Source organism: Penicillium cosmopolitanum (assembly GCF_028827165.1).
Source record: "Penicillium cosmopolitanum strain IBT 29677 chromosome Unknown utg000011l:1.0-3548175.0:1.0-3550911.0, whole genome shotgun sequence".
Lineage (NCBI taxonomy): Eukaryota > Fungi > Ascomycota > Eurotiomycetes > Eurotiales > Aspergillaceae > Penicillium > Penicillium cosmopolitanum.
The window spans coordinates 3,362,089-3,388,549 of record NW_026622681.1 but is presented as its reverse complement, the minus strand read 5'-3'; the positions used below and the strand labels follow the sequence as shown (position 1 = coordinate 3,388,549).

At 47.6% G+C, this 26,461-nt stretch overlaps 6 protein-coding genes across 6 annotated transcripts; 4 read left to right on the top strand and 2 right to left on the bottom strand.

Moving 5' to 3' along the window:
- Nucleotides 1-478: 478 nt before the first annotated feature.
- Nucleotides 479-2,607, top strand: N7509_012733 (fungal specific transcription factor domain-containing protein; the record flags this gene model as incomplete). Its single annotated transcript, XM_056637370.1, has 5 exons — nucleotides 479-679; nucleotides 1,036-1,170; nucleotides 1,215-1,505; nucleotides 1,564-2,043; nucleotides 2,101-2,607. 5 exons carry the CDS (start codon nucleotides 479-481, stop codon nucleotides 2,605-2,607), a joined length of 1,614 nt encoding a protein of 537 aa, XP_056483400.1.
- A 355-nt stretch (nucleotides 2,608-2,962) lies between these two features.
- Nucleotides 2,963-3,595, top strand: N7509_012732 (uncharacterized protein; the record flags this gene model as incomplete). The annotated part of the gene is made up of 2 exons (XM_056637369.1): nucleotides 2,963-3,492; nucleotides 3,547-3,595. The coding sequence occupies 2 exons, from the start codon at nucleotides 2,963-2,965 to the stop codon at nucleotides 3,593-3,595; spliced, it is 579 nt and encodes a 192-aa protein (XP_056483399.1).
- An 80-nt stretch (nucleotides 3,596-3,675) lies between these two features.
- On the bottom strand, nucleotides 3,676-5,153 carry N7509_012731 (uncharacterized protein; the record flags this gene model as incomplete). The annotated part of the gene is made up of 2 exons (XM_056637368.1): nucleotides 3,676-4,584; nucleotides 4,641-5,153. 2 exons carry the CDS (start codon nucleotides 5,151-5,153, stop codon nucleotides 3,676-3,678), a joined length of 1,422 nt encoding a protein of 473 aa, XP_056483398.1.
- A 799-nt stretch (nucleotides 5,154-5,952) lies between these two features.
- N7509_012730 (uncharacterized protein) lies at nucleotides 5,953-6,359 on the top strand (the record flags this gene model as incomplete). The annotated part of the gene is made up of 2 exons (XM_056637367.1): nucleotides 5,953-5,987; nucleotides 6,089-6,359. The coding sequence occupies 2 exons, from the start codon at nucleotides 5,953-5,955 to the stop codon at nucleotides 6,357-6,359; spliced, it is 306 nt and encodes a 101-aa protein (XP_056483397.1).
- A 3,471-nt stretch (nucleotides 6,360-9,830) lies between these two features.
- N7509_012729 (uncharacterized protein) lies at nucleotides 9,831-10,487 on the top strand (the record flags this gene model as incomplete). The annotated part of the gene is made up of 1 exon (XM_056637366.1): nucleotides 9,831-10,487. The coding sequence occupies one exon, from the start codon at nucleotides 9,831-9,833 to the stop codon at nucleotides 10,485-10,487; it is 657 nt and encodes a 218-aa protein (XP_056483396.1).
- Nucleotides 10,488-11,603: 1,116 nt separating this feature from the next.
- On the bottom strand, nucleotides 11,604-12,459 carry N7509_012728 (kinetochore Spc25 family protein; the record flags this gene model as incomplete). The annotated part of the gene is made up of 2 exons (XM_056637365.1): nucleotides 11,604-12,148; nucleotides 12,225-12,459. The coding sequence occupies 2 exons, from the start codon at nucleotides 12,457-12,459 to the stop codon at nucleotides 11,604-11,606; spliced, it is 780 nt and encodes a 259-aa protein (XP_056483395.1).
- Between the last annotated feature and the right edge of the window lie 14,002 nt (nucleotides 12,460-26,461).

Here is a 26,461-nt window from a genome sequence, read left to right as displayed (position 1 = left end):
AAATTTCTACAAAGCTTTGAATAGGATCAAGTTCTAGTCAATGACGCACGTGGGATTCAGGAAGGATAATTTATTGAGCCAATTCCGTAGCCCATATTCTCTCGTCGTGGCAGGGCATTGATCAGCAGCCGCGAAGACGAATATCTACACGGAAATGTCTCGAGTATAAAGCAACCGATTCCCCATCTAAAAAATTCACTGCAACCAATATTTTTTTGGCCCAGTCACTAAAGCCATGCAACGCGCGTCGGAAGTTAAAGTCTATCCACCTGCACGGTGTACATATAGCAGGTATGCCAATTCTGAGTCAAATGGCCAATACAGTTATTAATGGAGTAGCTTTTGCTTCGATGTGATTAAAACCAGTGGTAGATTCTCTGTATGGCCTACATTGGGCTTTCATACCCAATGTCAATGTACGTTGGATATCCAGTGGACCGACTTCTCACCGGCACAGGTTTTTCTCGTGATCATGAAAATGCCAAATCACAATGTCCATTGCGGTGAGGACCTGAGGTACCTCTTAGATATCATGCATACAAGGCTGAGCAGACCCGAAGTCGGTGGTACAGATGAAGGACATTTTACTCAACTTGCTATGGGCTTTGGAGAGAATTATCGCATGATGTCACGCGCGGATGATAAGTATGAGGCTTCGCCAGTCCTGTCCCGGGTCGAGGTGCGGCTGCTAGACATTCAGCTAGTGTTTCCTGGAATTTGGAGGGTCACTGCGTTGCGGCTGTTTGCCCTTGGTTGTGTGACTAAACAGGGAAGCTTAGCTGAGCTAGCTGGAGTTTTTTATGCTAAACCAGCAATGAACGATACTCGGCCCCCCCCCACGGCTGAAAATAGAAAACAAAAGTACATGGAAGAATCGGATCTCATAAAAGACAAGATCCTTTACCCTATTTCGACTCGGCAACAAGACTAGAGGTACACTAAGTTCGCTATATTATAAAGCTCCAGTGGCCCAGGTCCAGAATTGAAAGATTATTCCCGGGTGACTGTTTATTCGCTGCTACTCGTGACTGGAAGAAATGCACGGCCGCACACAGCGCCAATCTGGCAAAAGAGCCAGGCGTCTGCTTTTCAGAGCGAGGAAAGTTGCGTGCCTGCCGTGTCGACGACGGAAAATTCGTTGCCGGGGTAACGGGCCTCCTTGTGGAACATGTACGTCTCGCAAGATTGGAGACGCATGTGAATATCCATGTCAGGAAGCAGGGAGTTTCGTGGAAGCGGTGTCACCAGTAGCTGAAGACAATTGGGAAAGCACGGGACAGTCGCCTGCCGAAGAGGAACCGTGTGATGCGACTGACCGGCTTTCGCCCGGAGATAACACGAGCACCCTCTCGAATCTGAGCTCGACTCCCAGTTTAGACTTCAGCGGCACCGACGATGATTTCGATACCAGTCTAGATCGCGAAGATGTCATATTCGCGCAGCCGCTCAAGGCTTTGCCCTGCTGGGAAATGACCGAGAACTTGAAAAGGCGATATTTTGCATTGGTTTCTCCAGTTTCGTATTCCTGACCGACGATGATTTCTTCTGCTAACAGATAACCAGCTATTTTGCATTTTGTCTCATGCAGATTTTGAGAAGGAATATCTGATTTTCCATCAACATCCCGATGTCGCACCTCTCTCCTGGCTATCCCTACTTTTCGCTGTCCTGGCACTCGCATGCCAAGCGGAGGAACACCCAGACAGAATTTCCGCTTCTAGCGTCTTATCAAAGCGATATGAAAACGCGGCTTGGGATTCTTTATTGGTAGACAATCCTCCTTTCCAACCATCGAAGACAGCGCTGAAGGCGATGATACTCATCATTTACGGTCGACTTCATCGCGGTAATGACGTGTCGGTGGATCTTGAGATGGCTTGTAATATGGCGGACGTCTTAGACCGGAAGCCGTGCTGCGATCGGTCCCAAACTTACGAGGAATGTCGGAATATCTGGTTTAGGTTCAAAATGCTGTTCTCCATGAGCCAGCAGGTACATGGCAGTACCTTTGAGCAGGAATTCTTTCAAAGTAGAGGGCATTTAGTCAGTGCCCACTGCCATAATTCTATTGGAATTTTTAGGCTGACAATGCACTCATAGAAACCTTCGCCATTGGAAGATCAATTTACCATGTTTCATTTCAAGCTACTCGAAGTGTCAGACAACATTATGTACAATACACGGTGCGGCCTCTTCTCAGCATGGAACCTACTCGGCCTTGTTGGTCAGCTGTCTTACATCGAATCATCTTTCGCCGAGTTCTCTAGTGAGCTCAATGCTTCTGATCCACAATTTGGAGTTCGGGTTGTGAAACTGGACATCCTGCAATATACGCTCCACTATCTCCTTCTCTGTGTTTATATATCATTCCTTGAGAAGTATCTTCACGGAGACACCGCGCCACATATTCGGTGTTACGCAGCCAGATGCGTTGAAAGTGCAAAAGTCATCCAGAGAATATGTCGCTCTTGGACTAATGGTCAGCACTGCAAGGCTTTTGGATGGTTTTTCGGAGGCTTTGGAAAGTATTATGCAGTCGTGGCGGAGAAGACCCTTAGCCGAGTGAAGGGTGATGGAGATGAAATGGTCGGGCTCAGAGGAGAATGACAATGGTGTAATGGTACTCGTGGTTTTTGGCTGTGACAATTTGAGACCTTTTTCAGTGCCCTTGTCAGGAACATGAAAACTCGATGTAAACGTATTGTATCAAACAGCTAAATGGAGGCCAAGTATTGTTACAAGCCCGATAGAGAACGTGTTCTTGAACTTGGCTATATGTCCCTAGATCTCCAATAAATACCTTCTGCATCAACTAAATGTTTATGCTAAGATTGCCTAGTCATTCTTTTCTTGTCTTTCCCCCATGTCGAACAACGAAAAAAGGGCTTTCATATTGGAAGGCATGTTGAAAAAGGCGGACAAAAGCTACGTCTGCCCCGCATGTTTCAAGTCATACTCCCGAATGAGCGACTTGAGCAACCACCTCAAACAATTAAAGGGCACGGAAGATCATAAAGGTCTTTCGGAGAGAGAGGAATCTGAATTCCGACGCAGCTACGGTAGAACCATTGGGTGGAAACCAACAGATGAGGAGCTAGAACTCGAGCTGCCACGCGAACGATACGCTGCTTTTACAAGAGACGTCATCGTTGAGAAAATCGCCTCACAGACAAAAGACATTTTGCAATCTAAGATCCAGATATATCTGCGAATTGCTCTGTCCTCCGGAATGGCGCACGTGTGTCCCGAATGTGTTGACCATGATTTGGGGTATTTCAATAAGATGGCCGATTTCGATATTCATTGTTGGGAAATGAACGATCAAACACACATGGGTCTATCATCAAAGACCCCGGCAGACTTCCTTTCTGCCTACCTCAAAGCAATGGGGCTCTCCCAGATCGAAGAGTTGCCCCCTGGAAGCGGTAAACCGGGACGCTGGACCAATAGACGATATTTGAAGACTGACTATGTGTTCAAAACAAAGAAAAGGTATTACCACAAGGAAGAAAGATGCAAGCTCAACACTAATCACACACGACCTAGGTTTGTTGCACCGGAAATTACAGCTGCCGAGGAGCAGGCAATTATTTAACCGAGATGGGTCGTAATTTGTGTGTCAGTGAAACAAACGCAGTTGTGCCTGCTAATGCATGGATGTGTGATTGCGCTATTCTAGCATCTGAAGCAGGAAGTAAAAATAGCCAAGAAATTAAATCTAACGGGCGAATCCTCTGGACCGCGATGACTTTCGATGTAAAGTGAAAGATCCCTTGTAACCACTTCTAAGTAAGTCAAATCTTTCCGCGCAAATGCGGACAATGCAGGTAAAAGAAAATGCAACGCATGGCTCCCGCCCATGCCGCTGCGATAAGCTTGATAGCCACCAGTGGGGTCGATCAGCTTGCCGTACTTGCGCGAGCATTCTGTTTGTAAGCCGCTCGCTTGTATACCTTGCACTACAGCTGTCAAGGAATAGTAGTTGCAAGTAGTGTGGAGGGCCTGAAAAGGTCTGTCAGAATTGATATTGAAATTGAGACGGTTCCAGCATACCTGAGCAAGACCATCAATTTTAGATTCCAGCCCAATCCCAGCAGCCATGCACTCTTTCACATCCACCATCAGTTGGTTCCACCGGGAGCTCAAGATGGAACGCGCTTGGGCTCCATCTTTGGTGAAGGCGATCGGCACATAATCTCTGAAGAGAGCCATGTCTTTGCGTGATATGAGGCTCGCAAGAGCTGGAACGTCGTTCCATCGCAATTGCTCCAGAAAATCGTTTCTGTTGTTGAGTGGCGTGCTCCAGTCTGCCTCAAGTGGCCTCAAAGAATTGTGCAAACGGATGCCCAAAACCTGCAAGTCCTGCAATAACCTTTCCGCCGAGTCTGCTCTCTCAAGAACCTCCTGGAGGGGTCGGGTTATAAATTTGTCAAGAGTTGCTTCTAACCTGAAGGCTAATCCGCCTACTCCGGCTCCGTTCAGGCCCTCATATGCCGGGCATTGGAGTACTGCTCGGCTGGCCTCTTGCCAAGTGTAGTCAATAGTGGCATAGATTAGAGGGTCGCTTTTAAGCTTTGCCAGGCTCTATCCATGGTTAGAAAATTCATTGATAGGCGGCGCAGACTGTAAACGTGAGTTACCTGTTTGAGATCCTGCAATTGGTTCAGATGCTGCGGGGACTTGATCAAATCAAAATAAAGCTTGGCATCAAGAACTTCATATGTCCAGAGGGATGTCTTGATCTGGTCAGAGGGTAGATCCAAAGCTCTCCGAACGAAGTTGCCGTAAGGGATCTGCAGCAATTTCTCGAGGCTTCTTTGGGAGAGGTCACAAGCGACCTTAGAAGGGCCTTTGTTTAAGATTTCATCCAGCCCTATTTCCCAAAGCTTTTCGCGTGGAATAGGGGCTTCCGCTCTAGGAGAAGTGCTCTGTACTCCGGACGCAGAGACACCACTAGTAGCGAGATCAAAACAGTGCAATCGATGTTTGTCAGTCTCACGGCTGAGAAGTTGTTGGAATTCGTTCTTGCGCCAATCTCTCTTTTTGGCTTGAAATTCTTCTACCTCTCGGTCGGCTTCATCACTTGGATTATCCATGGAGACCTCGTGCTCTGTAGACGCAGTGCTAAAGGACGAAGAAGGTGCTTTGTGCATGGCTGTAGTATCATCTCAGTTAGTAAAGGCATAACAGCTTGTGAGTGTGGTGATGGGAATGGAATAAACCTTTCTGGCTGCCATCGCTAGCCTGCGATATGCCGTCCATCTTGATCAAAGGAAATTGGGAATCCATCATGAGCCAGTAGCCAGTGCCAGGCGACGGGGTCATAGATATACCAACCTGCAGACGCTGTCCATCATTTGCATGATCGCTGGCCCTGTGCGACCGGAGTGGTGGGCCAATCACCAGTCGTCTGAGCCCCTGGGCATCTAGTGCAGCCCCCAGGAATATTGTAGTTACTTTTTCCGATATAAGGATGGCACTCATCGTCGGAGGTCTAGATCTTTAGGCTGGCTGGGATTGGATTGATGGGTTTATTCGGCTGCATTCTGATTGCGCAAGGATCATCGGGCCCCACCATGCGGTTTCTGGGAATGTAAAGATACCAGCTGATTACGGATGGCTTTCAATACATCGTAATTCTTTGAATCAAACCTACTCTAGAGACGCAATGAAAAGTCCGGGGACCGGGCGAAGCGGGAAATTGGTGATCTCTTTTCTAGGTGTGACGACTGAATTACAACTATTCTCCTAAGCTGGCAGTACTCCCGCACAAAATCGTTGAAAAAAATCAACATATCAATGTATCGAAGTAATAACTTCTACATTCATCACCGATTTTCCGATGATTTGGGGAGAAACATTCGAAGAACGTTTTTAACTTGATCAACACCTGCACGCCCAGTATCCCAGGAAGCCATTCCTAATCCGAAATCAGGGACGTCATTGATGAACATGAACGTGGTGCCATCTAGCGACTCGAGAAGGTGGTATGTATTTCTTCTGTCATTTCATCCTTCCCTCTCTTGCTGATGTGCCATGTTAGGCCGGTGTCACAGTCTCTATGCCAAAGCGATAACTCTCTATCCAGCAATGATAGCCAGGCCACCAACATACTCAGAAAGACCCCACATCATGCCAACCGAGTGGCAGCACGATCTGATCAGTTGAACAGCGTTGCAGGTTGCAGTTATGCTGTCATCGACATGGAAACGCAGCTTTCCATGCGGCCTAATATTCCCACAAAAGACGAGGCACACCAGGCTGCGGAGCTTGCATTGCAATATTTCCAGGGACACCTCGATAGCCTCTCTTCCCATGAGCTCAACTTTCTGTACCAAATTCGGGAGCGTCTTCAATGAATCCGTTAGGCCATCTCGAGCCACCGCGTATCTGTCGTCGATGGGATTCGCGGTGATCTTGCGAGTTCACTTCGCAAGCATATAGATCTGAAGCCCACCCATAGCCAAGTAATGCTATTGCAGTATTTCTCTCCACAAATAACTAGCTCAGAAAACATATAAACCCTTGATGGTATTTCTCTGGCCATTCTTCACGATGGTGTTGATATGAGATCGGGTCGTAGGGTCATGAGATCGGGGCTTTCGGAGGATGGTAGTTGATAGCAAATAAATAATACTAGATAGCAGCGTTAATTCTTTTCTTTAAGGGCCAATGATTTGGGCGCTGTCAGATAACACTTCTATTGTTCAGATATGCGTGGAGAATTAAAAAAAAAAAACTCCAACACCAATCATCAATGTCCTGTGTACTTATGTGAAAAAAATTACCCGGATGTGATTCCATTGGGTTGTGGATATTCCATCAATTCCACCTCCAGGCCACGAGCATTATCATCGTTGGGAAGTGAAGCCTGAAGTGCGACTTGGAAGTAGTGGTGCAATATCTCACAGCACATTTGAATACGCACCAACGGAATGCATGGACCTTTATTGACACGCCCACGCGGCAAAATGGGGCAAAAAATCCACCACAAGGATCAAACATCTTCTACTTCCCTGCTGCATTCCTCTCAAGGTTTTAACCAGCTTGCAGCCCATTTTTTTATGTTCCAGCACCGGCAGACTGATATCATTTCGGTGGTGGAGGGGGAGCACCTGGCTTCTTAACGCCTGTCGTATCATAGGCACCACGACTGCAAATTTCAGTGGGGTATTCCAACGGGACCAGGCAATGCGACTTACCTTCGCAGATCCTTCATCGCGCGGCTTTATTCTCGGGGTAACAAGCAATTGGAAACCGGAAAATCGCGGCGAGTAATCAGTAAGTCTAGGAAGATGGGTTCTGACTTTGTGTATGTGGGCTCGCTGGTCCCTGAAAGGCCAGATTGGGGTAAGACTTCTCACCTTAAACTCCTCGTTCAATGCAATAGGGGCGATTTAGTGGTTCTAGACCAGAATAGACCATCACAAATTCGCTCAAAATATCATTTTTCAGTTTCGATTTTATGATCAAGTATTGAGTCCTTCGAACAATTTCCCTCGTAGTTCAAGAATCAGAGTGAGTAATGTGATTGGGGCCCGGATCTTAGGAACCGCACTATGTGTAAGTCTTAGAGGAGCTGCCTGTCTGGTTCTCGATGAACCTCGTCTGACGATCCGAAATTAGGTCTGGGCTCTATCCCAACGGCTATCGAATTAGAGCGCCAGCTCAATTGCGGAAATGAAAAGGTCTTGTTTTCAAGTCTAGTCCCGCCGGCTGACACAGATTCGACTTATGATCAAGTAGCTTAGAACCTGCCCCAATTTTCTAATAAAAGCACGCCGATTGGTCCCCTGGCGAAACTTCCCACGATAAAACGGGTTTTGTACTGGCCAATTGAGGGCGTAGAATGTCAATATCCTATGCTCACCTCGGATCCTATGCAGGAAGGTGTCCGTATCTATCGAAAATCATCGTCAAAGGCTGGAGCATCACCTAATTTGAAAGTTGCACGACTGTGCCAAAAGAAAATACTCGGTCAACACGCTTTCGTTTCTGTCATCTGGTATACAGAGAGCCCCGGTACATGAGATCGGGAGGAGTGTACTCACACTAGTCTAGGGGGGCGTGATCATTGATCATGGCAGGAGTCTATCACAAGGCCGGAACACGAATACCATGGCCCGCGATGTTTGGAACACATGTGAGAATGTGGTCTCCTACCTAAGAGCTGTTTCGTAATTTTCCGAGTATCCGTGAACAGGTGGAGGTATTCCTGGGACCCCGGTGCCCCCTGATGCTGATCCATAGTCTTTAAATGGCAATGCCGCTGGAATGAATGTTAAGCACGAAGACCGAGCTCACCTCAATACAGGATAGATCGGCCCGCTTGTCTCGCCCAGGTGGAGGTAGTTTCACTCTTCTGGTTGATCACACAACATTCCTTTGCCACTGAGCGAGCGTATCTCTATCGGCACTGTATGTAGACTACTTTTGGCTCGAGATGATTCGCCACTTGGGGCACTGACTCGACTACTTTCGCCAATTCCTTCTGGTGACAGATCGGTGTCTGTCTAACCCGCTTCGAATATTGAGCTCCGGTACTTGTCCGACGGAGGCCAAGGGTCAGCGCTGATTTCCCTGAGAGCGGAGCCTTGAACGATCCCTGCAAGTCTGGTGGATCCATCACATTGCATTCTGTTCTAGGCTCATGGACATTTCCCGAATTTATTTGCAACCAACTAGCTCTTAACGCTGCTCCCAACGTCCCAAAGCTGAGATACAGACATTGATCTCTGTTGCCGAAGAAGCTCAGTGGTGGCAAGGGCAGAGTAACCTTCCACCTCAGAGATGAACTGTTCCCTTGTCCCATTCTTGCATCCTAACAGTTATCCACACGCTGTCATTTCCTCGTATTCGCAGCCTACCTTGTTGGGTCTCGGCCTCGATCGATCCTTCTTAATAGATATCCACGACCTAGGTATACAGATGTTGGCTTAATTTCAGCCAAGTAGCATTCCTTAATAGCTAGACCGGGTAAAAGGATAATGTGCACTGTGTCCTGGTGAATCGTAGTACTTTTCAATGCCACCACCATTTGATCATATGTAAACATGATGCGACCTGCAATCGTATGCAGAATCAGACAAACAATTCATACTCGGTGCCAGCCTTCCAACCTGAAATCGACAAGTAGTGTACTTGATTGAGCTTCGGTACGGTATGAATAGCCCGGGTGAGGATGCACGGAAGAGAGAGGAGAAATCTTTCGGCTAGAACCCCGGTCTATCACGAACTGCGTAGACCTACACTCTTCTTCCCGCCCACTGATTATATAGCTGAATTCCACAGCTCAGAGTATTGCCCGATGAAAGTGCCACCCGCAGTATCGATAATATCAATGGTACAAATATCGTCGGGCTAAAGAAGTTGCCAAGGCTGCTTCTTTAGTGAAAGGGCTTGGATGAATAAAATTCAACCCGTACGCCCCCACCCACCAAAGTTGTATACGGATGATTCGTCAACGTACCGTCTCTTTAGCTATACTAGGCTTCTGCTCATTTCGGTGTCCTACATCATTGCATCATTGATACTAGTGGCTCCATGGCCTTCGCCTGGGTAATGGGCTGCGTCCCTCAATCATTTCTGGCGCCTATCTGGCTTGTCTCAGCAGCTCAGCCTCATCAATCTATCCCTTCCAATCATTGGCTGATGTTAGAGCTAGCGTCATTTCATCCGGTGGCACTCCTGAAAATGCCCCATCCTTTGGGGTCAGAAAAGTATAAGTAAAGATCGACAGAGGAAAGTTTTTTCTGACCTTTAAGAAATTTCCTATTAACCCTCACATACCTTGCGAATTGCATTTTACTCTGCATCTACCCACCACAGCCATGAACCCACCCCAACTTCGCAACGTCTATGACGGGTATCTGTTTTTCAGAGCCGATCCTCTCCCGCAACAGAGTGCGACATGGGCTCGGGTAGAGCGCACTCGGATGGATTTTACCCAACCTGAATTCTATGGTATGATCTACGATCGAGCTTTCGAGATTTCCGCGGCAAGCCAGTATCAGGCTCTGTCGGATGAGCGGCGTGCCCATGTTAATCAGCTGATTCATGATCGACGGCATCAAGACCCCTCTGGGGAGTGGAGTTGTGCCTATGCGAAAGAACACAGAAGGTTTGTCAATGGCCGTGATACTCGTGAGCATAACGATGATGCTATTGCAATGACAGTCATACTGATGCAAAGGCCCTGGACTCCCAAAGCCTACCCGAGAACCCCGATGGGTGATTTGGTTGACCTTCGTATATCCCCATTTCTCAATGGCCAGGGGCACTATGCGAGCGTTGCAACAATGCCGGGTTTTCCAGTCGGGCACACGCTTTCTCACAAATATGCTATGAGAAATGTGGACCAAGAGCCCAGACCATCGTCGACGCAGGAGCGAGCTAGCATGACCTGCCTGCGAAAAGCGCTTTCCGGCCGTCAGCCCAGAATGATGAAACGATCTGCTCTACCCGAAGGGTATGTATTTCAGTTGTAGGAACTCCGTGCGGAACTCCATGCTAAAGACCCGTGAAATGATTGCTGATTTAAGGTTGTGAACAGAAATGCGATGGCCCATATGGAGGATGAAAATGAAGATGAGGATGACTCTGAAGAGACTGATGGTGATGAAGACAACAACTGCACATGCGATGAAGCGCAGAAGCCAAGCATCTCGGACCAGAAGACCCCGGATAACAGAGACTGTGCGTCTGGCCGTGGAAGGCATGAATTGCAGGGAGAACGCTCCAAGCATGATCTTCAGTTACTTAGATCGCGGGTCGCTAGGGCCAGGGCTTACAGGAGCCAAAAGCGGGTGTGGACCAGGCGACCAGGGCTTCAAAACCCGAATTATAAATGGGTCAAAGCCTGTCGGGTTGAGGACGCGACTTGTGAACAGCCAAGAAATATTCGATGTCAACGTCGCAGTTCTTGTTAATTCTTCACTCAAAATGCGGTTGAGACAGCCGTATCCATTACCGAATCTCTTTACTCAATTGGTCCTCTTCTTTTCTTCTTCTTTCTAATACTACATGACTCCCTTAATAACAAACCTTGAACTCTGCTTCCCCGCATATACTCAATTTCTCGTGTCTCTTATCCCGGGACTCGTTGCGTGTACCGGATGATTCCAGTTGGCAACGACAGCGTACGTTACCGACCCTTCAGAAGATTACCCGCACAAGACACTGAAACTGTGGAAAGCGTCCACGTAGGTTAGGTTAGCTGCCCGATACTCTCCATCCAGGTATCGATTTACAGACTAGTCAATTTTCGAAAAGGTGGCCGCATCATTAATCTGCAAATTAATTTTTGATCGGCACGTCGACCAATATTCAGCCGAAGGGCATTTGTTCTGCCTAGGCCATTTTGCCACACTGGCCCCTCGTTAAAGTGAGGCCGCGCTGTGCGATTGATGAACAAGCCTCATTTGCCGAACTGGTGGTGAAATCTTCTCTTCTGTGATGGACGCATGATTAGTACATTAGTGCGACAGGTTTATTAAGAAATACGGAACTAACATGGTAATTGCTATCTAGGCACCTAATATAATTGTCGGTTGCAAAAAGAAAGCTTGAAAATGCAATCGATCCCTCCAAAGCCCAAAATCTCCCTAATTCATTGTATCTGCGAAAAGCGTCCGCACCCGCTTGAGGAAAGCCCCTAAATTCCGATTCTCATTCACAAGATTCACCTCTCTCTCCAAAGCATCACGATCCAACTTTGGCTCGGTCTGGAAAATTTCATAGTTACGACTAGCAATCCCCAGCTCAAACCAAGCCTCATTCTCCCAATCCTTCTCCGAGATATGAGTGTAAATGAATTTCAACCGATCTTCCCTCCCAGCCCCCTCTATCCGTAGAGAAAGATTATTTTGCCAAAAAGCCAGCTCGGGATCATTCAGGCGGGATTGCACCTCTAGGTATTTCGCATGAGCGTTTTGCGCTTCAACCCTCTGGGCAATAGAATTCCGTATCTCCGCAATTTTCTGTTTGAGATGGTCGCGTTTCGCAAGTCGGGAGTCACGCTCACTGGTGATAGACGAGACTGCAGCATGCATTTCAGTAGCCTCTGCGGCTTCGTTTTGTATGGTCTCTTCGTGAGATTGGGATTTGAGATTGATGATTTCGATATCCCGTTGTATCATTCGTTCATCTTCTACAGCCCAATTTACCAATCGTCAGAATCAAAGCGAGGTAAATCAAAGGCAAAACAAAATGACTCATTTTCATACCTTGCAGTTCAGTGAGCTTGACATGAAACTGGTCACGATCTTCTCGGACCTGTTTACGTCTACGCTCGATGGCTGCGTCAAACTTTGTTGTGAATTGGGCCATACGATTGCGCAGATCCTCGAATTCAGAGTTGATTCTGGGCAGCGAGTCGGCCATGGATGGGGCATTTGCTGAAGCGAGGGGTGGACGCATGCCACTCTTTGCTCTCGACGAGTCAGAAGTAGAGTGAACCATAATATAGAGCAATTATGCTGGGCAGTCAAACTGTTCTTAGAAGCTAAGGAAGTTGACATGGAATTAAATGGCAGGACGTTTTACATTAAGCCATAACACGGTTCATGGAAGTGTGCATGGTCACTGCTCTATGCGCCTGTACTTGTCAACCGAAATTGGGTGGCGCAAAGCCCCTGAATGGATACAGTCAGCCTCGATTACAATCCCAACAATGCCATGAGCACTTCTGTTGGGTCAAGGTTGGTGCTCGTAGTCGCCAGGTCTAAACAAGCAGATTAGCGTAGTGGGTCGGTTTCCATGGATATGCTGATTGGTAGGTCTACTTCCCGATAGGGTCCTTTGGCTCGCTTCACTAGCGCAAGGATCATCGAAGCTCCACAATTAGGTTCTTGGGGGTGTAAAGATACCAAATAATTACAAATAGCTTTCAATACATCGTAATTTTTTGAATCAAAACTCGCAAAGTCGCAATAAAAACTTCGGGGGCAAGGCGAGTTGGAGAACAAGTCTTCTGTTTCTGAGTGTGACGACTGAGATTGACACTGATCGATGGGGCGTTGTAAATGACCGCTAGGCACGCATTTTTTTTGAATTGATCCAATATGTCCTGGGATTCTCCTAGGGCGAGGCAAAGTCTTTCTTGCAGCGGTTGGAACTGCTCCAGGAGACATTCTCTTAGCTCCAGGAGATTGCCTCCTTGGCGGTGATTTAGGCTTTGATTTTTTTTCGGAGAACATAGATTCAGTCTTGCGACTGGTGGAGTCTAAATCGTGGCGGTTGGCTGTAGGCTCGTGATGACCGTGATATTCTTCTGGAAAGTCATTGAGATCAGCAGGTGTTGGTGTTTTACATCGAGATTCGTTGCCTACCTTGTTGGACCAGAGAAGATGTGGTGGGTATGGGGTGGAGAAAAAAAATTATTTTCTCAGAAATCGATGATGAATAAGGCATTTATAGCCCATGAATCTGTGGTCACGAAAGATAACCGGCTCTGAAAAGCATAGGAAATCACAGGCCAGTCTATTTGACATGGCTATGCCGAAGCCATAATCCCAACGTTGGCAGCCCGATTAGATCGGTTTGCTGATGAAGAAGCACTGAAATCAACGTTGAAACATCAATGGCACTGTTGAATGATCCTATACACACCACGCTCCAGATATTATGACTGCCGATATGCTGTTCTGGGAGTATCTGCTGCTCTGATCTCGCGACATCAATGGGGCTTCATCGTGAAGATAGATCGCACTTCCTCGGGGCTGCTTATAGTATGCCGTCGCTCAGCCGCTGCTGGTACCTCCTGCCCACTTTCAAAGCATTGTCTTTGCATTATATAGCATCGTCGAGTAATGTGACGTAGATCTGATCTTTTGTTCAAGCGTACGTCCAAATGCGGGTTATATTCCTAAAATGCTGAGTTCAGACGGAGTAACCCACTTTTCGACGCACATTTCGATACACATTTCAGAGACTACGGGTAACGAGGTCAAGAAAGTAAAATTGAATGGGAAGTTGAATGTTTAGAGTACATAGAGGTTTCTTTTGCTTGGGCTGACCATGGTACAGTACACCTACTAGGAGCACTCTTCGAATTAAGTTGAGATGGCCTGGTGTGTCCTTTTTGTATTCAATCACAAAGATGATTTGAGCTTCATTCTATACAAGAAAACAAAGTATTTTGGCTGAGGCTAAGACCGAGGCTGATGTATTGATATGTAGATTGTGTTACTTCTAGAAGAAATCAATAGCTGATATTGATGCTGTCCTTTCAATTGTGTTCACAGAAAAAGTCCTTAACGATGAGAAGGGCTGGCTCTTTTGCGGTCCATGTCTAATTAGAGGATGTTATGATAGCAGCTCCTTTGGTGACGAAAGTTTTACTTTATCTATAGAACCGTGATTTGCCTCAAAACTTGCACAGTCGTAGCAATCGTCGGTGACTGAGGGAAAAGCCAAGGAAATTAACTCCCAAATTTGACCTGTTGTATACTGTACAGTCAAATTCGTGCTGCTGCTTATGGCTACACTGGTCTTTCCGGTGATGAACTATATTGGTTGTTTTTCCGATGCGGTTATATCTTTTTGTGCTGATCAACAGTTGTGTTGCGATATTCAAAATCTTAACAACCACCTGTACGGAATAGGCCAGGATTTGTCTCAAAGAAATCGTATCTAGCTAAAGGTTAGCGGTGAACGTTGAAACGTGTGATCGAAGCTTCTCTGCGGCATTCGCGTGACTACTCAGATGGTGCCAACGGTGGTAAAAGCTTTATTATATACTGTGTCAACAGAAAACCTTGTTGTCAACGATGATCATTGATCAATTCGGTGGTGAATATGTGACACTCAACATCATAAAGATAAATCGGTATGTGCACTTGTCCACCAATAAATTTTTATATTATATTGTTGAGATGTTTTATTTTCTGCTTCTACTAGCATCAACTCCTGTCTGGTATTCTTCTGTTTGATATTGTGAAGGTTACTATTGTGAAGGTTGCTATTGTGAAGGTTGCTATTGTGAAGGTTGCTATTGTGAAGGTTGCTATTGTGAAGCTGTTGGTTTGTATAAAACATTATATTCCAAAGGCAGATTTCTCTACAAACTTGTCCGCATTGCGAGATACAAGTACATTTGTATGCTCAGTCGATGTTCTCTTAGTTGGCAGCGCTTCACAAAAATAAGTGTCTTCTAGGAGACTTGTCCTAGAAGCAGAGACCTCTCAGAAGAAAGTTCTTGTGCTTATCTGCTCCCAAAGAAGAAACTCTTAGGAGTCAAAGATTTACATGAAGATCCTGATTGTACTGCGCATTGCCGGACAAGCTGCTTCATCGCTCTCCTGCACGTCCCGCAACGCGAGCGGCCATTGAAATCAGCTTTTCCTCCTTCCTTAGTCCTTCCGCGGCCACAATGGCTTTCTCCTCATGTGCGGAAATCAGTAATATCGCATTGGTACCATCCACTGTTGCTGCGCGGTAACAATGGGCTGGAAGAATGCTCTTGAGGCTCACATCGTAGAGGGTATAACCTTTACATGAGTACTTTCGGGCGAGCCGCTCCATGGGTGAGGGGTCGGATGGGTCTACGAGGAGACAGTCTGATTGATTCCACTGACCTCGTTCGAGCGACCAGAACTTGATCTCAATTAGGTTCTGTGTAGACGCCTGATCTTTGGGACTAACATTTTGTGCTGCAATGTGTTCGGTGTCTCTGTGTATTACCTCCGCCAGGCGATCACCCGAGGTTGCCAGAGAGTTGTGGGTATTATCTGGCACAATTAGGTCTTCAGGCTCACTTTGCTTATGATGGAGTAGACTGAGCTCTTCGTTGAGCCGGTCACTCTCCATCCTTTCTTCTAGCTCCTCCTGCTCTGATTGGGCCCTTCTGAGACCATGAAGGAAAGCCTCCAGCTCTTCTGACATAGGGGGGACGGCTTTCTTCTGACAGGATTACCGTCTCTGATGAAGACCGTCGCTGTGACGTAGGATTGGTGAATGACTGAGCAGCGCTTTCGGGCACAGACGCAGTGTGTCGGTTGAGCTCCTCTTCTGTCGCTCTTTCGTCCTGATCCCATTGAAGCGAGACTGTCTCCAACGAGATCTGAGTACATTCGCTTCCAGCATCTTCAAGGGCTAGCTCAGCTCTGGGTGAGCAGCGTGAAAGATCCGTTCCCAGCACCGATTCGTCATGTGTCCGTCTGAGAGTGGTGTGATCTCCACCTGAAGGACTTATCCGATCTAAGTCCATCGGCTCAGGTGCAACTTCTGAGCCTTCCGTCTCACAGGAAACCAGTTGGTGTGTAGGGAAATTGCTTTTTCGAAGAAGGGATGACCTGCCTGATGTATCCATGTGGTGTGCAGATCCATCCATTGGGTCGTGGCATTCGATAAACAATGGCGACTGTAGCATCCCCTCCGCCTCTGTGTCTGCATTCATACCACCATTCTCTGTGGTGGAGCTTGGCCCCACCCTTGATGACTTCCCCAAAAAGGCGAAAAAGACACAACGCCGAACAAAAAAGCTAGTGATTGTATCGGCGGCATCGATATCAGCATGCAGTCGATCTAAGAATAACAAAGGGGCATCTTGAACATGGGTGCGGGTTTGCGGAACCCCAGAGCGAGCGTGCGCCTTGACGGTGCTGTCTGCCAAAAGATCTCGCGGGGGACCGGGCCGATCGGGCACAGCTTCAGTAAAACAAGCTACAATCCGGCGCACCAGAATATCAAAGTGCTGGTCATCGTATCTATACCGGCCTGGCTTCCGGGCCTGGAGAAGGGCCGATCGTGCAATTTGGTGATCCGGAGAACTGTTCAGCAGCCCATCAATTTCTGGGGACCTAAAGCCGAGCCGATGAGCTAGATGGGCCATGTCGTAGATCGCGCGCGGGTCCGGCTTAGCGCGAGTGGGGTTGGCCAACAGATCATCAGAGTTCTTGGGGTCCGGGGGCATCAGTGGATAATGTCGCATAGCATACAGCCATAATTGCTGGTATCCTGTCTCGAGGCATTCTGTCTCGGATGCATGAAGGTGTCGGAAGGTAGACTCCGAGGTCTGAATGATACATTTCCTTTTCTCTCGGTGACCTTCCCCAGACTCCGAGTCTGGATCAAAGATCGAGCTCATGGCCTCCCTCACAGATCGGGGTGATGGACCTAAGAGCCGCTTCAGACAGTGAGCGCAACTCTCTAGATACTTGAAATCCTCAAAGAAAGTGTATAAGGACGGGATGAGACCATCAAAATCTTTCATTTTGGCGCATATAGCATTTCGCTCATCGGCACTGAATTCGGCAAACACATGTCCACTGAGAACCAGCCCACATGCCTTCCTCTCATCAGTGCGTGATTTACCTGGTGCCAGTAAATGCAGCGTTTGAATCGTGTCTTGATCGATTTTCTTCATCAGACGCAGATCCGACCCTACCAGAGAAGACCAGAAGTCCAAGATGTGACCGAAATAGGTTCCTATCTCCTGAGAGACGAAGAGTCGTCATTAGCTAGAAAAAATGTAGCAACTTGGGCTGAAGCTCACCTCAACGCAGCCCGAAGCGATCAATCGATGAAGGAGGCTGATTCTCATCCCACCCGGCCAAAGCCCGGGAATCACCAACAATCGGTCAAATGCATGCCGGAGGCGACGGTTCTTCTTATCGTCAAGTTGATCCAAGCGCTCTTGATTGCTGGGCGATAGTCTCACGAACCATCGCTCTCGAAAAGCTTCATTGCCCTCGCCCTCATACTGTCTGATCTTGCGATAGACTTCCCCATCGGTCGGCTTCTTCTGATTGGAATATTCATCCACCAACGCCGCTCTCAATTCTCGGTCGATGTCTTGACTGACAGTCAGTATCGATCTTCCAAAACGCCAAAGTACGTCACGTACCGTCTGTGTAGAGATCAACCGTCCACCAGCGATCCGCTGGGGGAGCACCTCAACGCCAGCTTGTACGCGATGACGGCCATGAAGACCGCGAAGTTGGCCCGTCCGAAATTCCAGCCGGGGGATATGGCGGCCTTCGGATTTTAGCAATGATTCCTGTGGAACATTCGCCTTCTGCAATGCATCCGCGAGGTCATGTCGAGACACGGTCGCAGGCACATGGTTGTGGACATCGAGGCGGCGGCAATGATTCTTACGAAAAATATTTCGTAGCCGATCCAAATTCTTAGGGTCCAGGTCCCGTGGTAAGGGAGGTTCGAATTGAATCTGGCAGATACTGACTTTAGCTGCACCTATGTATTTCGTTCGTCGTTCTGCTGCGAGCCGCACTTCTTGTTCGGTAAAGACGTGTCGAGTCATGGTGTCAGGATAAATATGGGGCTCAGGATTGGCTTGGTTTTATTGGGCGTGAATGCCTTTATAAATGCATCTGGACGCCCTCGTTGTGGTGGCTCAACGTTGGCACTGCGTTTCTTTGCCGGTGAAGATCCAACACCCTAGTGTTCCACGAAATACCCATTTAAATCGAGCAAGATTTCCTTTCTGTTTCGTGCTCCTTTTTCGGCTTTCAACTATTAGCCAAATTCTATCCTGCTTCCATGATGCGAAAACTCGGCGAAAAGAGAGTGACAAGAATCCAGGCCGCTCAGGTTGCATTACTCCCCCAGCCGCAAACCCGAACAGAAGTATCACCAGTAACGGACCTCATACCCGGCCCACAACCTCTCCATCTAGCACCCGCGCCTGGAAAGAGGTCCATCACTTCCTCAACTTCGGAGCACACCGGCAAGAAAAATCGATTGATGCCACAAAGCACGCCTCGCCAGGAGACTATGCAGTGGCAGAGCATTATCGGTTCGGGCCTGATAGTCCGAGACGAATCTCCTTGGGGCACTTTCAGAAAGTACTACGATTGTGATCTAGCTGGCCCCGTCGCGGTATGCGTTCGATCATCTGGAGACCGCGGTGTCTGGGCGGTGCGCCAGTATCCGATTGAGGACGCTGACAAGATACTGCGGATCCTCCGCTCCATGCGCCATGAGAACCTGGCCTCCATTCGGGAGTGTTTCCGCACTCCCGATCTTCTGTACACACTGGGGGGATTTCGACCCTCTCGTTCTGGATCATATCGTCGCTTGTAAAGCCTTCCCAGACGAGCAGGAGCTGGCAGCCATAATGTCTCAGGTTCATTCCTCATTCCCCTCACCTATCTGCCAGATGGCCAAATGGCTGATTCCGTACAGTTCGTTGACGGGCTGTTATATCTCATGGCCAACAGTTTCTACCACACATCTCTGGATTGCTCTAGCGTCCTCGTGAATCTCAATGGGCATGTTAAAATCGGTGTGTTAATTTCAATGATACCTCCAAAGACAACCCTATCTAACGAGGCACGGCAGCACGGATCGATTGCTGTGTTATCCGGCAACCGGGCGCAATTCAAGCCAGTGACTTGGCACCAGTCTCCAGAATCATGATGGAATTGATGCAGAAGTATGTCAAAGAAGATGGGGCAGTAGGAATTGATAATCTCGACCGCTGGAGAAGCTGCCCGGCTGCGATCGAATTTCTCTGCGCGACGACTTCGGCAGGCTCTTTTGACGAACTGAAAGAGGTTTGTTTCTCTCAGGCTTTTCCACAACGGTGCTTTTGAACGGTACTAATTATATCTAGCAACGACTGTTCACGGAAGTTCCATGCCGCCCAGGGAATCTCATCGGACTTGCATGGTTCGCGTTGATCTCTGCTCGCACATTCTATTCGTATATGCCAGGCCCATGAAGAACGATGAAAAGAAGAAGTCAAATTTCCATACTGGTACCCCCTGACCCCCTGCTTTGTTAGCCATAGCAGCAGTAATTTGACCGATGAAAAAAAATTCATGCACAGTACGGTAAGCGACGATCTTCCTGTTCCTCGTTGTTCAAGCTTTTGCTCTGTCTGCTATTAGATAACACGCGTTTTGATTTTGATAGAAAAGAGTTAAATTATTTGCATCACCAATAAAGGTCTAGCCGCTGTTTTTCAGTGCACTTCCTGGCCCCGGTCATTCATAATTGACCAATTAGTTCATTTAGTTTGGCTGATCAGGGAGATTCGGAGTTCAAACCGGCAAGTTTGTCCGTCGTAAATTGCATTTCAATTGCCCAAATATCACATTTTTACTACTTTAAGTGCGCAGAAGGCAACTCCAACTAGCATCATATGCTCGGGACTACTCATTGCGTTTGCTCCATGCGAACTCCCTATCATTGAATTACTCCGGCTGGTATTCCAGCTCCGAAAGCCTCACACCATGATGCAAAAAGCCCTTGACGGTTTTTCGGATCTGGTCTCTATACCTGCCTGCCGCTGAAACTAGAGATAATTTAGTATACGATAGAATAGAGACAGGCTGCGGTTGGGTCACTCACCCATCACCAAGGTCCGGCCTTGCTCATCGCGAATGTTCGGTAGCCTCTCGATTTGGTCTCCCGATGCCTCGAGCGAGACTATGCTGTCATAATCGGGTACTCCCTGGAAAAAGCAGGCTCTTTCATGTTTTCCTATTGGCGTCTTATCATGAGCAAGCCCTTTTTCGACGTAGATTGAAATGCTGAGAATCTGTAGACGTTTTACCGTCAATAATCAACAAAGTTTCCATTTTGAAGCCAGACACTTACATAGCCTTTATCTATGATATCGTCCTCCAGGAGGGGTTGAGCAGGTCCTCGGCTGCGCTGACCATTTCTAATTTGTTAGTGCTGCTGCTGGCTGACTGGAAACGGAAGGGTCTTCTCACCAATTGATTCTATCTGCCATACCAAATGCACCCGACGGACATGAAGTGTACAGGTATTATGACCACGTATCATCTTCTTCAGATACGGAATTGTTGCGGCGATCCCGAAACCACTCGCAACCAGTAGCACAGTTTCATACCCGTCAACAATCTCACTGGTACCGTGTGGTCCCGTGAACATGGCCAGGAATGGTACAGGACAGCCAGGAGCGCTAGCGGCAAGACTGAGCAGGTCTGATGTCATGCCACTGCGTGGCTGCACAAACAACTCAATCGTGTCATGTCTTCCGCGCGACCACGATGTGACTATGAAAGGGTGCGTTTGAAGCCACGACCAAAATCCAACTGACGGCATCCACAGGTTGATATACTGGCCCGCATCGATCTTGATAGATCGGGCAGAACGATACGAATGTGGGCCGCTTTTCTGAGCTTAGGATGTGTAAGAGATCCTTCTGGAGTGAAAGATACAAAGGCCCGAGGAGCGCCGTGGCCCGAAAATAGCCCGTTCGTGTAACAGAAGTTGAGAATCTCCAGCAGAGTAGTCAGGGCCAGAATTACCAGCGGCACGTAAAGGTACAATCTTGGCAAGCGACTCTGATCTGGGAGATGTTGCCACGTGCCATACACAAAGAGAGCTGTCAGGGCTTGGTGGCTTCGGAGAAATACTTCATAACACCGTCGGCGAAGCCAGGGGAGAGAAAGGAGGGCAAGAGCGGCTAAAGAGATTGATCCCTATCAGCGTTAGCCCTGAATTCATGACAGCGAGAAGGAAACTTACAATTAGGGTAGATATGTTACGTAATGGCCCAAGAGGAAAACTGAATCCCCGGCTCTGGCATTCTGCAACCACGTGAAAACACAGCAGAGCGACAGGCATCCAACCTGTTACCTGATGAATCTTGCAGCAAGTACGCCAGGTGATACCCAGAAGGTCAGCAAGGTAACCGAGGTGAGTGGCCGAGAGGGGAAAAATAAGGTTGATAAGAGCCAGCTCTCCAGCTCGGCGGCCAGCTTGGGCGACGGAGTGTGTATGGAAGAAAACCAGAGTGATATTGACCAGAATGTAGGCAGAGTATATGAAAACATTCATCCGGGACCAGGGGCCCCAAATACGATGCCTGTGGATGAGAGCAGGAAGTGTGAGGTGCCGAGAGATCAGAACAGAGCAGGACTCGATCCAGCCAATCATAGTGGTTCGGGTCTGGATTAAGAAGAGAGCTAAAAAGCAGCCTCCAACGGCGATCGCATAAATGGATGACACATTCATCCTCAGCGGGGCCTTCAATCACGATGGACCTGGGAGATCGGCATATGAGGGGAGAGTGGACCTTTTTAAATGAAAGCTATTAACCACGACATCGTCATATCCCTATTAGCGACATCTTGCAGTGGAGCCAGAAGCATCAGGAACAAGAAGAAGAATACTTCAGAGAGCCTCGACTAAGTGTTTTCCCAGCTTCTGCAGACATCAGAATGAACGAGCTGCCGTTGAGTGTACTGGGAAGAGACTGTGTCAGATAATGAAGGCTTTTCGAGACTCACAAATGCATCCCTTCTTGCTCTGAATCAACAAATCAGAATCGTCAAGAGAATAATGGAGTGAAACAGCCATAAAAATGAGGTTATTCCTTCCTCCCATTCGATATATTGTGGGGTTTTTGGCGATTCTCGGCGATTCTGAGCGCGCAATTTATCTCCCATAAGGACAGGTCCATTCCTAGCTAGCACCGAAGGTGCTGCACGGAAGCATTGAGAGACCTATATGTAACAAGCAGCCTGAATAGAGCGATAAATTAAAAGGGTGAGTGCAGTTAATCAACGAATGTACGAAGAGACTCCGCATTGCGTGTGCTCAAGGGAGATAGGGGTTCGGCTTAGCACTTCTAAACGTGCGAGTTGAGCGGCAAAATCCATACCCCTTACTTCATAATCATATTTGATGCATTTTACTGGCTACATTAACACTTGTGAATGTATTGCATGGCTCTAGACTGAAAAGTTGCAGTCTGCATCTACGTTTCTGGTCTCGGCGTAGACAAGAGTGTGGATTTCGCGTCTAACTTCATAGGAGAACCGCTCATAGCTCAGTATTGATGGGAGACAATAATATGATAGCACACAAACAGAAAGATAAATTTCTCTTGCTCTTTTCCGTCATTTCTCTTGAAGAAACTCTTTGCGATTCTTTTGCCATAGTACTGTAACGGGATCGGGGCTCGAGGAGGCGTGACTTGAATCCTGGGAGTAGGATGGGAAGTATGCAGAAATAAGGTATCCTGTGATTCCTCAGCCAGGGCATAAGTATCCAACGTACAGTCGAATATGTAACCATCGTAACCCATTGGAACCCCGGCTGGCGTGAACCCGCAAAGGAAACCTGCGAAATGACCCCCGACAGGTAGATGCCATCCACGGCCCTCGCCTAAGATTCCCGCTCCAGGCGCTATCGTGAGTCTGTTATGTACAATCGAAATATTCCTACTAACTCTGAATAGCTTTCCTTGAATGTCCAAGACGACACCAAGCGAGAACACGTTCCTATCATTTATTTTACCAAATCGAGGAGCAGGTATTGCTACTCGAAAATCAGCAACAGAATCTCATTTCTGAGCTCGAACGTCTGCGCAATTATTACGGACCCCGTACAATGAGTACAATAAGGCAATGGGAGAGCTAGAACGGGCCAAAATGCACCAGTGATCTGAACTTGGATGACAAGGGACTATTCATTGCGCCGTAAACAATGCTCTAGTTATTTGATGGCCATGAGGCACTGTCAGCAGAAACTCCAGATCTATCTCATTTCAATTTCATTCGTAATTGATACAATAAAGTACATTTTTTTGGACCACGACCCCTATTATGGTTCTCGTAAGAAACCCGGTCCGGCTGTGTGTCTTATACTCCGATTGAATCTTCCATGAATTTTACGATATACTGTGACCTGGTCTACTCAAAATTCTTGTATTTTGAACAAATCCGCAAGGACTACACCTGAATTTCAACGGCCAATTTTTAATGTCGTCTCTATCTCGGGTTCAAAGGAGAGAAGACTGGGTACATTGTGGACATAATTGTATCAGCCTTATCCAATTATGGGAGGTTATGGTAGGCTCAGGCTCCCAGGAGCTCACAGCCAAATTTGGGCCAATCATTTCTACGGGGGCTTTGTGGCAGACGTGAATCATTCATAGCACCAATTGGCTCATTCTCTCCGATCTATTATTAGTATCCAATGATCGCATCAATATTAACGACCCACAGGCTCCTGGGAGCCATGGCCAAATATCGACCAATCATTTCATAGGCGACTTACGTCCATGTGAGCCATTGATGGCACTAATTGGCTTATATTTCCTTGTTGTAGTACCCACTTTCCCCCATCCACTTTGTTCCCAGGAGATTGATCTGGGTAATGCCTTTGCAAAGATGCGGCTGATCGCAGAGGTTTGTTCTACGAAAACGTAATCGACCTAATATCGGACCCACTATACAAGGGACTCTTTTATGAGATGGGGCTGTGTGAATCAGTCCCGCGCTGTACTATAGCCTGTATCTACTTGATGCTGTGTAGGTGTGCTTCCTTTTCTCCGATAGACGATAGGCACTGAAAAAATATGCCGTTTGGATGGTAGAGATCTAGGGTCGCAATCTGGCATGGTGCTTGCCTGTCTTTGATGAGGTGTTTATTGGGTAGGGTATCGTGCTCATCATTAGTGGGTGAGATCAAATGGTGTGATATGTAACCGTCTCACCTATCGCAATAACTTACGAGCCCATGGTGGTGAATGTTGAAATGGATCATCGATGCTTTCTGTAGCATGCTCACCACTGTTTAAACGGTGCGAACAGTGATAAAAGGAAGTGCATATACCGAGTCGCCAGGAAAAATGCGATGTCTCCGAATGTTGTGTTTGAATGTTGTGCCTAGATGAATAACCAAATGTTGAACCGGCTGCAATTCAAAAGTAGTTTGTGTTTAAGCCCTCACAATTCACAATGATAATATCATTGACGCAGACTGAATGCCTGGCTGGGCAGCTATAAATACCCGATCCTTCGCCCGCTGAAGAGACTTTCGCAAGCATGCCTTTGTGATTTTGGATCAAAGATTGTGGATCATGATTCGTCTCCGCGGCTACTCTTTGGTATGGATTGACCTCCAAATCATGCATTGACATAAGCTGACCTTTATTATCGCAATGGCCTAGCCTTTTTCAAAAACAAAGTCTTCAGACAGCAAGTGTGTGTCGTTTCCCAGTCATTTAGAGCCATGCTAACTCGGAAGATGCTCGATATCAGCCCCATTTCCGCTCCTCAAATATCCCATTGAGCGAACCTTTCTGGATCCCAAATAGCCCAAGCTGCGAGCACAGTGAGTTACAAGTTGTCTTCATGAACTGCCTACTGATGATTGACGATAGATAGATGTCATCTTAGATACAGTCCCCTGCAGCGGACAGCAATATCTGAGAACGTAAGTTTCAAAACATTTTCAAGGCAGATATCATGCGCTGACGACCCTCTATGTAGGATGGCAATCTTTCTATCGCGAGTCGCTCAATGTCTTGTAAGTCACGATTGTGCTTTGCCCCTGTCCATTCCCAACACCCAGTACTACATTTCAATCTCCGTACGAATGCTATCCGTTCGTGGCTCTCTGTGCTAAACAAATATCGCTGATGAATTTTTCTCGACATAGGGCCGCGCGTCAATATTGCTTCGACCAGACAGAGATATGTCCCCTCGTCCCCCTCGTCTTCGAAACCAAACCAGCTTTAACAACCTGATGGGCCAAGCCATGAAATATTACTACGCTTGCGCCTTTATTGTTTCTGAACATGTGGTAGAAATGGCCAATTCCCCTGGCGCATTTAGCGAGCCCAATACAGAAAGGCTTAATGCCATCTGCTAAGCCATACGGTAAGTCTCCAAGGTGTTTTCGTCTCTTCAGCATTACCCTTCCGATTGAAGGTTAGGTGTCAGTTTACTAAGAAATTTCCAGATTTCGACGGCTCTGAGCCTCTTGCCTACCTCCGATCCGAAGCCTCGTCGGCAGCCATGGCTATTCCCATACTAGACCGAGTGAGCCATTGCAGCATTCGCCGACATCAAAGAGAAGTCTAGCATCGACGGCCACCAAGAAAGACCATGGTTTCTTTTCTCCGGGTGTAAAATTAACCAGCAATGAATCGAGCCTGAGGCCAGCTCTGCCAAGCCCTGATTGCAGCCCAGCATGCGACAGGCCAGGTCGCAGCACTTTATCTATCCCATGTCCCTCACCATGAGAACAGTCGCTTTCAGATGAGCTACTACTTCGCCCCAGACAGACATGAATCTCTTTCAGTGGAACTTTGTCCTAACATGTTTGAAGATTGACCTCTCACACGAAAAGCAGAGACGAAACAGCTATGCATTCGCAGATAGTGCCAACATTCATTTGCAGCGATACGAAACGACACTGGGCCCTCCAGATGTAATCGAGCTGAGCCCGCTACATCTCTGGTCGGCTTTCGCTGATCCCAAACTACATTAATGGCAAGTCTGTACCACCCTTAGCCACCAGAAGTCTTGCTGATATGGAGAAGTAGTGAAATGCAGTACTGCTTCGGCTGTTCCTTCAAGTCCGATCGGGATAGCGTATTGCGGCTGGTATTGAGATTCTCATATAGGCCGCGAGCACGGTCAGTAGCGAACACCCATCTTGCGCCAGTTGCTGACTATTGGTGCTAGATCGAGTATCTCCAACGGCAGTCTGTTTGCCCGTGGCCAAT